This window comes from Oenanthe melanoleuca, chromosome 2, assembly GCF_029582105.1.
Source record: "Oenanthe melanoleuca isolate GR-GAL-2019-014 chromosome 2, OMel1.0, whole genome shotgun sequence".
NCBI classification, from domain to species: Eukaryota; Metazoa; Chordata; class Aves; order Passeriformes; family Muscicapidae; genus Oenanthe; species Oenanthe melanoleuca.
Genome location: NC_079335.1, coordinates 132343804 through 132357981, shown reverse-complemented (window position 1 = coordinate 132357981; position 14178 = coordinate 132343804). Strand labels below are relative to the sequence as shown.

General features: G+C 37.5%; 1 protein-coding gene across 1 annotated transcript in view; it reads right to left on the bottom strand.

Annotated features, from left to right (window-relative positions):
- MYO3A (myosin IIIA) overlaps positions 1 to 14178 on the bottom strand; it is a 101765-nt gene that overhangs the window by 52239 nt on the left and 35348 nt on the right. The window contains exons 5-9 of the mRNA XM_056483287.1: positions 12960 to 13036; positions 11549 to 11694; positions 9731 to 9796; positions 9180 to 9335; positions 513 to 612 (exon numbers count right to left, since the gene is read on the bottom strand). Of these exons, the coding sequence (XP_056339262.1) occupies positions 513 to 612; positions 9180 to 9335; positions 9731 to 9796; positions 11549 to 11694; positions 12960 to 13036 (545 nt within the window). The remainder of the gene's footprint in view (positions 1 to 512; positions 613 to 9179; positions 9336 to 9730; positions 9797 to 11548; positions 11695 to 12959; positions 13037 to 14178) is intronic.

The following is a 14178-nucleotide window of genomic DNA, read 5'->3' as shown; positions in this document are numbered from 1 at the left end:
GTTTGACAAACCAGTGGTATTTGTATCAGTAATTTGGTCAAAGGTTCACCAGCAGGCATTGACAGATGAGAGGCTCAGTTGACATAAAGTGACCCTCATGCATTTCCACACCAAAATAAGTCAGTGAGAACCCAGTCTGGGAGTCAACCCTCAGTGTTCAAGCAACAGGGATGGAAGGTCTTGGACCTAGACCAATTTCAGCTTACCATACCATTGGAAACTGGATACTTAGCTGTAATAAAATCCAGTGATATAAATCCAGTTTAGTCAATGGTGTTATAATGCTGTTTGGTCTACAGCTGTAACTCCAGAGGTTGTTTTAGCTTTGGATTGGAAGCTTTCTGACACGTAAATCCTGTCCCAAAATATTTGACATAAAGTGGTGAAATGTCATAGTACACTTACACAACTGACGTGTGACAATACAGTTGAATTTGAGAATCAACAGCACACCATTGTGATTTAATACGTGATTCCTCTTCAGGAAAACATAACAAAAAAGAGGTTCTTACCTCATCCAGTACCTCCAAGGTTGCTAAATCATCTACCTCTTCTTGGTTTGAAACTAGTGACTTACTGTAGTTCCCTTTCTTTGTGTGAATACGTTCAAATCTAGAAAAGAAAGAGATACAATCTCCTGACTAAGGAAACACAGAGCAGATCTTGCATTTGCAGCCATCTTGAAGGCCAAAACATTCCAGCTTTCCATTGTTCTGAATTTAAACACACAAATGTTTGAATAGCAGGACAGGAGTCAACTTCTTGGTACAGCACACCTTTACCTGACAGTTCAAAAGCTATTTGGTCCCAGAATGGCTACCGTGAAGAACTTTGTCACTCTATAGATCCCTGCTCAGATCACACCCCTACATCAGATGCAAGACTGGAGCTTGGCAATACAAGTAAAAAAAAGAACATATTTGTAAAGCATGTAACAGTGAAACTGGCACCAACATGCAAAAAGATCCTGCTAAGAGTTATGCATAGGACAAAACCAGGGGTATATGATGAAATAGTATGGCAAAGTTGATACAGACAATTCAGCATTCAGGATGGAAACATTTCTAGCTTAGTAATAACAGTGCACTAAAGTCTGGCTGAGATGACCACACTATAGAGCAAAGTGCTACAGAACCAACTGGGGCTAGTGAAATGCATCTTGACCAAATTTTCTTGGATTCACTAGGAAAAAAAAGTATATGAGAAGGAAACAAAATTTCAAATATCTTTTTTATCTGGGTTAAACTTTAACATTAAATTTTTCTTAAAGTCAGATTTCTTTTCCCCTTCAATCAAACCATAAACCAAACTTTATGCAGTCTTATTTTAATTAGCAAGAAAATTCCCAGAGACTTGGATCATTCTTTATCCAAGAGTAAAGGCATTGCTAAATAGAGCAAATGCAGGAGAGAATGCAAAGTTTACAATTCAAATCAGTTATACTCATTTTATGAGATGAGGGGAAATAAGGGAAAGGGAAACTGGATAAGTAACAGCAGAGTTCACAAACTAAATCAAGCTCAGATGTGTAATAAGGCACAAGGCCAGAAAAATTATTAAGTAAATCTGATCTCCTGATATGACCTCACTCCCTTTGATGCCACTGGTGGGAAGGCATCTCTCAAACACAAGGAACATTTACCTTGCTAAACTGAGACAGCCAGGAAACTATTGTGTGAAGCACTCACTTTTTACCTGGATCCCAGACAAGACTAGGGAAATTCTTTATTTAATTTTGATATTTGGGTATATGGCATAAGTAAAAGCAGACAGGTGTCTACACAGGCAAGAATTTTGATATACAGTGAACAAATGACAGAAGAAAGAGTGTGGTCACCCCAAGATTGAAAGTTAGAGTGAGTGAACATCACACTTATGAGGAAAGCTGAACACCCACCAATTTATTGCATATTTAATGTACCTGTTCCATGAACATCACCTAGTTCATGACTGCTGTCTCAGGTCATGCTGGCTGTGCACTGATGAGAGGTGTAGGTGCAGAAACTCAAGGAGGCACCAGCTTGGTGCAACAGCTAACTGCCAGGACTGAAAAGGGACTGGAAGAAATGGACAAATGATGCCCTCCCAAACTGTAAGTGCAATCACAATCTGAATGATGGAAATCCAGACAGGAGTGCACTTCATCTATCACTCCTTTCAATTTCTCTTGTCTCTAACAATCGTTCCCTGAGGATGACAGAATGGCCTGTCCTCATCCTGGTACCACCATCCTGGTGTCAGGCAATTTGATCTAATCCTGCAACTTTAATATCAAGACATAACATGTAAGACTTCCTTGCAAGAGCTACCATAGTTTCAAAGTTTCTGTGCCAAAATCACAGCACAGTATCCAGTGAGGAGGCTAAGTGACCAGGAAGCACCATGAACCGAAGGATTGACAGGATCTACATTATCCTAGGTTTGACCTATTCTTCCCTTTCCTTTGGAATTCAGTTTTACCATGAGAGTACATGATAGTATTATCCTTGCAATAACAGTATGAGACTGTTGGTAGCATGTACCCCCAGGTTGTATTAAAGGGGATGTGGTAATGCTATGATTTAAATTAACTCCTCAGTCTTGCATAATCTGCTGCTGTTTGATTTGCATGTAGCAGCTAAAAGACATTATGGAATCCAAAGCCAGAGGTGCAGACAATATCTTACCCTCTCAATAGAAATCCATCCTTTCTATAATTCATACTCATATTTATACCTCTTTTTAAAAGTTTCATTTGAAGAAATTTAAATTTGGACAGCTGAAATTATTTCTCCTTTGTACCTGTATGAAGGTCATTTTGTGTTCAGAGGATGCATCTAATATCAGTGTGACTTTGAGAGAGAGCTATCAATATGTATACAAGGGAAAGATGTGGGAATTTCAAGACTGTGTCAAGCTGTACTGTTCTATTTTTCCACTGCTGAAGAAAAACCCAAAACAAAGCATCAAACTTTGTCAAGCTTTGTTTTCCATTTCTAGTGGAACTGTTACACATTGAACACATTTTTTAAAATATGTTAGATCCTTAAATGCTATAGCAAATCAGTGAGAGAGTGGTATTTCCCACGTTCAGTTTCAATTACCATTTTTCATTTAATGCAAGAAATAACAGTTACTTTGCAGGAAGGGAGAAGAATGCTCCAGTCATGGACAGTTTTCTTTTTCTATTTTATTTTTCTTTTAAGGAAACAGATCTCTGTGTATACCAGGGAAGTTTAATTACATAAAATCGATCCTCCTGTAATCCTCTTCAGCTGATATTATGAGAACACTAGAGCTTGTTGGACCAGATTATATTCTCCATTCTCCAGAGTACATAAGAGTGGCAGATTTGCAGAACACAATATTTTTCCACTTTGCTGTCAAAGGGCACAGACCCCTCAAGGGCACTTATACTGCTTCACTCCAAACACTTAAAAAAAACCACATCAGTGCTGTTGACATCAGTGCTGAAGTTTCATTAAGATCATGCACATGGACATTGTGAACTGAAATAACCATGTATCTTTGTTCTGCTCAAAAATATGTTGGAGGCATTGGATTTTACAAGCAATTCAGGCAGCTAAAGGCCAGAAACATCAAGGCAGTAAGGACAAGAAAATGAGTTAAGGCAGCATTGTTTCTGTGCATTCTCTTTCACACCAATGCTCCCCTCCCCCCACTTATCTTTCAAGATTCAGTTAAATCAAAATGAGGCTACTGCAGTTTTTCTTCTTCAAATTGTCAGAATGTATTTAAAAGATTTCTGATAGTTCCAAAAATACCATGAAAAGGAAAGTGTGACTCATGATGCCCTGCTGAACTCTCTGCCTAAACTGGTTGGAGAATCATCTACAGACTAAGAAGTGACAGGAAAAGGGCTGGCCTTAGTCTGAGTGTAAAGAAAAAACTAAAAATAACTAAGTTATTGTAAGGTGAAGGTGGAAACAGCTGTACACCGCCTAGCAGTTACAAACAGCAGTAAAATGACAAAGAAGCAACACAGAGAAACCTCTACAGGATCTGTCATTGCTAGTGATTCTATTTTTCTGGAGGCTGCACAAAGCAATATTAGTTCACACTTAAAATCAAATTTTTTTCTTCACCGACATATCTTGTGAAATCTGCTTAAATAAAACCACAGTCTGCTATCTATGAAAAATCTGACTTTAGAAAGTGTAAGACTTCAGTGATAAGCCTCCAGCTGCATCTACACAATGCTTTGCAGACAAACTTGAGTCCCTCTCTGTATTTAAATGATTGACAGCACTGAGACTACAGGCTGCAGTCTCAGGGAGCTGTGCTGCAGCTTATTCAATGTTTATGAGAGCACACTGTTGCCCTGCAGAGCTATGGGGATTTTGATTCAGAGGTGGCCTGTGCCCAGCTCTGCACAATCTGTTTGACAAAGCTTGTGCTGCTTTTCCATGACCTGTAAACAAAGCTGATTATTATTCCTCCACAACAGCCTCAAGAAACAGCTGCATCTCTGACAAATTTCAGGAGGAAGTATGTGTTCTTAACTGAGTAAACAGGAGATCTCTAAAAGGACTCTTTGGGATTAGTTTCTCATGAGCCAGGCCCAGGCATTGTGCTCACAGCCATAGTGAGATTATAAAGGAGAAGCTCCATGGGTACAAAATGCCTGCTGAAGTGTCCCACCTTCAGGGAAAATGAGTTGCTGAGCAACTGGACTGGTACAAAAGTAAAGTTCCACTTGCAGAGCATTTCTCCTGAGGAATTCTGAATACAGGAGAATATCTTCCTCCTGTTTTCTTCAGAAGGTAAACTATTCTTCATTCAGCCATTGCTGTTGTGCATTGTGTAATATGAAGAACATTATTCAGATATAAAGATGTGTATTAGCTATGGAACTGGAGATCTGCTTATTCTAAGGCCTTTGTTCCCAGATGTCCCTACTGCTTCTACAGCCTGAGAGAAGTTTACAGCACATCCATTCCATGTGGGAGTGTCCTCAGTGCAAAAGCACACACTCCTTGATATAACGAAGCACGCACTGAGTTTCAGGAGAGGAAGAACTGGCCTGAAGGGATCAAAGATTGAACTGGAACTCCAAAACCTCCCACATAAACCACTACTCCCATCCACATGTCATCTGGAGACCTTGGCCAAGGCAGCACTGGACTCTGGGTGTACTGTCTTGTACTGCTCCTCATACTGTTTTTCTCAAGTCAGCATGGGGATTTCCCACTCTCTCCTACAGCCTGCCTGCAGAGTTGAGCTTGAAGGATTGTGTCAGATGCTTTCCACTGGCAGGATGAGTCAGAGAGACTGGGACAGAGTGAACATCCAGAAAACGAGCAACACAAGTCCGTGCAATCAGGGAAAGTCACGAAAGGAAATTTATGGTACTACTGCTTTTAATAGGGATCAATAAATTGACAACCACTTTTGTGCACGTTGTACATGAAAGCCTATGAAATTACCTCCCCAGCCTTTCCAAACAGTTAAATACAGCAACTGTTTAGTATTCTGTTTCTGATTTCAGTGCCAACCCTATATGGCCAATACAAAAAGATAAACTCCTAAGAAAATAATTCAGCTCACTCAGAACTTTGCATCATTTTGCAATAGCAGAGGTCTCTTTCCCATAATTACTCAGGGAGCATATAAAGATGACTCTTAATCTGAGGACTAGAGTCTTTTGCTGAAATCTAGGTGCACTGAATATCCCTCATATGTACAGCTCATTCTGGAATGACTCACAATTCCAGGGAAATACACAATGTACTAATCATTGCATATTTCTACAGAGATAATTGTAAAAGCAGTCAAGAAAAAGACAGCCAAACAATTCAAGATAGAAGTCTTACAAGCCTGACTTTCAGGTGTAGATGCGACAGTTCTGAAGGTTGTTTCAAAGACAGCTATTTCTGTTGCAGAGTAAAATTCTTTACAATGCAGAGATTTTTTCCCTCTTTTGGCCAAGCAAGAAGCGTATTTTTAGAACTGTTTTGGGGTATGTGCTGCAGTGCTCATTTTTAATAACTATTTTCATCACTAATTATAAATTTTAACAGCTATACTGCAATACTGAAAGCTTTTGTCAAGCTTAGGGCCCCTGTCCTGAAAGTGACTCTCCTCACAAAAAAAAACCAAAAAACCAAAATTAATTGCACTTAGTATACAACTTTGCCTGCCTCACCTCTTCTCTAACATGAATTTATCCAATATAGCATATCTCATAGAGCATATTTGATATATAGCTCATGTATCATTCCAGCAGCAGATTGTAAATATGTTACAATCAGGATGCTATGGGAAAATATTAATGTATGAAGGGATATTTTCTCCTGTATTCCCATTGTCATTTCAGCCTGAGTTCTAAGCTAGGAAAGGTTAAGCTGCAAAAAGATAATTTTAGCATGAAAGAAAAGAGACGATTTTAGAGAAAAATATACTGTGTTTGCTCAAAGTAAAAAAGTGGGATTTTTAATGAAGCTCATATTTATGCTTTTTGGAGTCTTGAGTAGCTTAAGATATTCTAGTGCTAGAACGCTGCTCAAAGGCTACTGAAAAACCACTATTATCTTCTATCACTTGGATTAAATCTGGAGCCAGGCTGTGGCACATTGCCATTTAAAGTTTTATCAGTGTGAATTGAGATTTCTCTGGTTAGTAAGGTGGCTGGTGAGCTCTCTTTCTTTTGCTGTTTCTTGTTTCCATCTCTTGAGAGGATGCAGTACAATGCAGAACCTCAACTTTGGTTCCTCTTCACTAGAAAAACAACACCAAGAAGGTTCTGAGGGCCCTCATGACTCCTCAGTGTTAGGAAATAGCTCAGGAACAACGATGCTAATGGAGAGACTTCAGGGTGGCTCCACTCTGTGCCTAGAGATTGCACATCCTTCCTGAGCACACACAGTGCACAAAGATTGGATCTGACTGTAAGGCTCTCTGCAAAAAACCCTGAGAACGTGACATAATGTAAGAAGCTTTTCTTTTTGAATTGTATGAACTGCACATTCAGCAGACAGCAAGGTGAAATCACAAGCACATCAACAGACTACCACTGCAGAATGCACTCAGAACCAAATTACACCTCAGCCCAATGGGCTAAAAAGGTGACTTGATTTCAAGTGAAAACAGAAATAGTGCACACAATAAAACCTAGTGGCTGGACCTCAGCTGTTAATTTTTTTTTCTTTTGAAATACAAAACTGCAATTAATGAAGTAAAATTTGATGAGGAGAGTAAACACAGCGAAAATAACCAGATTTCTAACTTTCAGCTTCAACTCAACATTACCAAATTTATATTGACTTTATATTCCAATGCCCATTTATACAACACAATACAGGTAGCAGTATTTCTTCCCTCAGTGGAAGGAAAAGATCTTTAATCCCTTTAACTACCTGACTCCCACTGTCAAGAAGGAGGAGAGTTGTGCCTTCAAATTAGGGACTGAGAGTGTGAGCTCGAGATCAGGAAGAAGTTTTACAAGGAAAGTTGCCAGCAACTGGTGAAGTTCAGAAATTTCACAGTAGGACTCTAACACATCAATGTAAAAACAGTGCCAGAATAGCATAAACAAGAAAAGAGCAGCTCTTCCAGGGGACTCGTCACTATACAGCCTGTGCCTTGACTCTAAATCAGATTTACATAGCAATTCGTACAGACACTGGTTTTAACACCATTTGCTTTGTGCAGATTAAAGGTCAGAAGATACATATGATTAGTAATAAAAGACTTCTAAAAAAGCATGACTACTGAATTTAAAGATCTTTGTATAATCTCTTATCACTCACAGCAGAAAAAAGCCACAAATGCTGTTCTGTGGTCAGTCTTGCAGCATATTTCACAAAATTACACAACCACAGAACCATTTAGTTTGGAAATACTACTGTTAGTATTTTAAATTGCTAAACTGAAATATTCTCTATGATCAGTTTAACCACACCATTTAAATTACACTCTCAGTTAAATAAGTACATTTTTTGCACAGATTTAAATAAGAAATAATAATAACAACAATAATAATAACAATAATAGCAACAACATCAACAACTATTATTATTATTATTATTATTGTTATTAGTAGTATTAGTATTAGTATTAGTATTAGTATTATTAGTTTGAAAGAGAAAATTCTGTTTTCCTTTGGAAAATTTGACATAAAAGTTACACTTGATCAGCTATAAAAGCATAGGTAACTGCATCACATAGGGATATATTCCCTTCAATTCTAGTTCTCATGAAGAGAATTTAGCTTATAAAATACATTCTAAACAGGACAGAGACAACATCAGTAGATCATCCTACTCTTGTATCACTTGACTGCTCTATGTACATGCAAATTGGGCCACTGTCTTTATGTTTGTATTATACAGAAAACAAATAAAGTTCATGTAGTTTGCTTTACACAGCATTCACATAAAAAAAGGATTTGGAAAAAAAATAATATGAAAACAAATATGAGTTCTCTAAAATGGGGGAAAAAGTCACAGTATCTAATTGACTGGAAGCTTGATTTTTTTCAAAATTATTTAGGCTTTAAAAAGACTAATATCACAAATATTAACAAGATTTCAATTCATATAACCTGATGGTTTTTGGACTTATTTTACCACATATAATTTCCCTGTGTTTTATAAATAAATGCTATTTAAAGTCTGGATTATGTTGCTGGTTTAGTGCTCAGCACTGACATCTGATAAGTTTATTTGAATTCAAGAATCTTTCTGGATTAAGCAAATGTCAAGTCTGCAATATTTAGAGCATATAAATCCAGTCTGAAGCTTAAATTTAAGACAAATGCATAGTTTTACACTAAGATGTCAGAAAAGAGAAAGCAATACTCCTCCCATATCCAGTTGAAGTTGAAAAAACTTCAATATCATAATTATTTAGAAACATATTTTTACTATTATCTTCACAACATAGAGTAAATAGTAAATCCTCCAGAAACTAGAACTGAAGACCTAACCTTAACTTTCTGAAAGCTGGGGTCTAAGACTGTATCTTGAGTCAGAGAAGAAAGGAGAGACACTTCTAAGATTGTTTCATTCTACACAAGAATCATGATGCCTCTCTCTTTCCATTGGCAGTACAGCGGACCCCAAATATTGAGTTTTCTATTTTTTGCCAACTAAAGTTATAAGGTTGAATCTTTCTCTGAGTGCTAGTCATTCTGAAACAGTGAAGTATTAAAACTGACCAAACTCTTTAGCTACTTTTACCTTGCCTTTTCAGTGACTCCCATTTGTTGATGAACATCAATAAATTCCATGAGTTGCCTTTGTAGCACGTTTTCTTTTCCTTCAATTTGCTTAATAAAATCATGCTGCAAAAGAGTAGATACTGTTGGACGCTTCTCATAATCTTTAGTCAAACACCTGTGCTGGCAGAAAAAACATGTGATCATTGAGGGTTTGCAGCTAAATTTTGAACTGCTTGTCTGGAGTTCATTCACGCCTCCATAATAAATACATCCATCTTAATCAAAACAGCTTTGCACTGCAAACTGATATGACTTCATAGAATTGATGATTTCAAGAAGTAAAATTATTGCATTTTAAAACTAAATATTCATTAATTTAAAAAACGTCAAGGGTGTTGAAATGCTATTTCATGTTTTATATACAGAGCCTCATTTCTAAGTCAAACTGGATTTACAAGCTAGCCTTTTAAGGAAGCTTATTAGTTGAAACAGATTTCCACAAGAGATATTTTATACATGACATTTATGCATATTCTGTATTCAACCAGAATGGTCTCAGTTGTTACTCACTTGTTGATGAAGTCATTGAATTCAGGTGACCACAGTTCAGGCTGCTGTAGAGTTGGAGGAGGATTCCTGCAAAGGTCAGTGTGGTGATAAGTTAATAAGCTACTCTCTTGACAAAAGCAATGTCTGAAGGCAGGCTGAGTAATAAGTTTTAGAAGGCCACGAAAAAAAAGATATTGATTTCCAGAGCATGGGTAGATGATGCAATGCCTCATTGGTTCTCCTGCTTTACATAACTAATAAGGAGAAATAGCATCAAGATGATCTACTAAGTGTAGCTAAGAATCACTGTGATTTTTTCAATCAAATCAATAAAAGGAAATTAAACTAACAACCCATTAATCACTATTCACTTGTAATGGCAAGTTCCTTTTTTCAAGCCTGAAACAATATACTTCCTTAGGAGAAATTTTAAAAAGAAATTCTACTTCAAGTTTTTTCAGAAAGACTGAATTAATCGACTTGTGGAACAAAGAGTCCAAAGGAATTGGTTCTTTATTAATTATTCCTCATTCATCAGAAGATAATCAGAAGTGAAGGTTTAAATACAGATATCTTGTAAATGGATATACTGCTTTCTTTTCTATTGTTAGAGCTGTTTACTCTAGGTGTTAATTTAGTTGAAATGGTCTTGACAGTCTTCTTCCTTTCAGAGATGCCATTTCCACTGAGTATGGTCGTGAAGCCAAAATGAATGACCAGCCAATAGATGCAATAGATGAGGTGACTTGCTGTCTCTTTTCCATCAACCATAACTCCCTTTATCTTTTTTTTTTTTTTTTTTTTTTTTTTTAAGTACTGCTTGAAGTTTACTCTATTGGTCTCAGATTTTACTTAATGGAATGGAAGTGAATTTAATTATATTTGCTCCAGGGCAGAAGGGTGCCCAGTACATGTAAGAATATAAGTCAGAAGCTCTTTTGAAGTCCTAGCTGAAGTGGCTGACCACAATAGTTTGTATTTGCTTTTTCCATAGCAAGCAAAGGTAGGAAGAGCATTCATACTCTGCTTCAGTGCCAAATCAGCCAAAATTTCTTAAACTTAAAGGTAATTTAAACTAATTTGGGTGTCTTGGCTGAAAAGGACTCTGAGCACTTACATGTGCTATATGGGCTCAGCTTTTGTGGTACTGCTCCAGTTCTTAAGATGAAATCCACAAACTACTACTGTATGATCATTTACTACAATCTCCTACTTGGAGATTGATGTTCTTTGAAATGCCATAAGTGGCACTTTAGATACTTATATTTTCAGCTTCAAAGCAAAAAACACAAAAGAAGTTGCTATTTGCACTGCCCTAGGACAGCAACACTGGAACTGCCACAAGCAGCACAAGCTAATGAAAAGCTGAAGCCTAAATATACTTGAGTGGGGGAACAACCCTTGCTTCAAAGGATAGAAGATAACTCCTGGAGACAAATATGAGAGCTCTTCACCACAGTGGCACATTCATACTCTGTATTTCTATCATACATCATTTTTTGTAACAGAATACACAAGACTCAAGTAAGTCCTGTGTTCATGTGGCAGCTGCTCACTCAGGAGAGGCCCTACAACTTTTTCTCAAATATCAGCTCTGAACTTCTCAATGTGCACACATGGTTAAAGCAGAGCCTGCAGAAAATGCAGCTGGGCAAATTATTTTTAACCTACCTCCTAATATAAATATATATCTCCTAGTAAAATATATATATAAATATATATAGAAATAAATAATATAAAGAAAATCCACAAACTTACATGGTCTAAGCTTGAAGAAAGCAACAGTTAAGGAAAAAGTTCAGTCTAACCCATCAACAAACAAACACATCAAGATATTACCTTGGTATTTTGAAGAGTGCCCTCATGGGGTGCAAATCAGCAAGGGGTGGATCTCCATCTCCCAACTCTATTGCAGTAATACCCAGTGACCATGCATCACATCTGGCATCATAGGAGCTATCTAGCTGCTGCTCACAGGCAATCACCTGTTGAAGTAAAAGTCTGGGATGGTTAAATATCCACATTTAAGAGCACACCCACAGTTGGAGGAATCTCTTACGGAATATTCAGTGAAATAAACAGATATGCACACTTTTAGAAAGCTAAAGCATCCATCCAATTGCTGAAAAATCCCCAATGTTTAAACTAGTGAAAGCAGGTGCCCATGAACACGACAGTCTCTGGCCAGATTTGATTCTTCTCTGATTTGAAGGGTAAAAATCCACGGCTTTTTCACCTGAAGGTGATAAACTGCATCCCACAACAGAGGAAGTAGAAGGAAACTCAGCAACCCTACAACTCTTTATATGCATTATTCCTGCTAAGTAATTCTTGTAATTATACTGCTCTCTTTATTAGGTGAAACAATCAGGAAAGCAGAAGCTGAATTCACTCTCTCTCACTGGGTCCTTATTCAATCAAATCAGCCAATTTCCAGATCAAGTGGATCTGGACAAAGTTCATTAGATCACAGCAAAGTATTTACCTTCATATATATTTCAGCTCATCCGTAATGCTGGATGAATCTAGAATTTTTCATTTCATTAGCTGCAGATCTGAACCAACATTTAAGCCGTTAGCTATATGGCTAGACCTATGTGTATGAACAGAGTGTGTTGATAAAAATAAATATGTATAAACAGAGTAGTTTAATGTGCTACAAACAGATGTACTTGCATGTGTTTGTGTGCACACAAATACTCTAAGTACATAAGCTTATTTATAAGGAAATGTTTTTCCTGTCTCAGCTTCAAATGTATCTTTATACGCTTTAATTTCAGTCTGGAAAAACCTCCACAGAATCGTAATGCATCTTTTTCATTCATAATAACTTTTCCATTTCTTGCTGCAGCAAGTATGGATACAAAAAATACAAAAACTTTCCAAGTGTACAAGTCAAAAAATAGAAGCTATGATGTGTCACAGTACCAACTTGGGCTCCTTCCATCCATGGGGAGATATCTATAGTTTCAGAGCTTGAAAGGCTAGAAAGCATCAATAGTAGTATCCTATATTCTTCAACATTTTAGTAAGCATTTCAGTGTCTTGCTCCCTGTCTCTAACCTTGTAATTTCAAAAATAAACCTAGTTTAACTTAATTCTTGCAAACATGTGAGACAGAAAGGTTTAAAATACTTTTTTAAAGGACAGTTTTGTTTAATTTGGTGAAAGGGCAAGGAAGAAAGACAAAGAGTAGAAATGCAGAATACAGCAGCTTGAGTACCAGTGACAAAATGTTTTGAAACCTGACCTCTGGAGCCATCCAGAACGGGGTGCCCACGGAGGTGTTCCGCCGGAGACGAGTGCTGGTCAGCTGAGCAGACACACCTGGAAGAACGAGGGGAAGCTATCGTCAGAGCAGGGGCTCTTTCCATCCAAGACAGCCCTTCTGAAGGGTGACATCCTCATCATGCTACACCTCCCTGTGCAGGTGAATCTCAAATACATCTTTCCAGCTCTCTAGAAAGAGAGGCCCAGTCCTGAAAGGTTCTCCACATCCTTGTTTCCAGTGGCTTCATCAGGACCAGAACTTAGTCCCAAATGAGCATTTGATTACTAATCTGACTCCATATATTTTGACTGGTTAATTAAAGGCTTTCTATATCCTGTTTCAAGAGAGGAGTAAAATACCTTAGGGAGGGTGGAAAAGTACTGAACCTTCCACAGCTTCTAATGCTCAATACTGACACTAACCCTCTGTTTCATTTTATTTTTATATATATACACATATGTATGTATGCATATATATATATTTCATGTTAACGCTATAAAAGATTCTAGTCTCTTAAATGCTTTGCCATAAAAAAGAAACAACGAAACAGTGAAACCCCAAAAATTCTTACAAAATCAGAAGTCTCTCCATGCTCAAAGCACATTCTCAAAGCAACAATCCTGTAAATCAGCTTTGCAATATGAGCTGTAGTTTACAACTTAACTGTTTCAGGGCAGGGGTTGGAAAGTGAACTCTGAAGTTCAAGATTCCTTGCAGCTTTGAGTTAAAAGACACTGAAATATTAGAAATTCAAGTGGGCTCAGTCTGACTTGTAACAGTGGGGATGTTTTGCATCACTTAATTAGTGGTTTTTCTGGAGTCTCTTTGTCTTCACTCAGAGCCAGGATTAAAAAACACAAAGGAAACGAATCTTCTCATATTCGGGCTTGGTTTTTTATTAAAGCTTATCAAAAGTACAGAAAGTTCAGCAACACTTTTAGCCACCAGCTTGGAGCAAGCAAAATGAAGATGAATCCAGCTAACTATAAGGTCTCCTAAAGCTAAACAGTCCAATAGAGAATTAACACCTATATTATTTATACTTTCAACGCAATAATCAAATTCCCATGACTCTCAGTGCAGCACTAACTGTCCAACCAGAAACTAATACCTGAAACCATGAAGAAGAAGGGAGATGAGCACCGAAAGAGACACCACCCAAAATCCTACATCTTGTCCCATACCTATTACTATATTA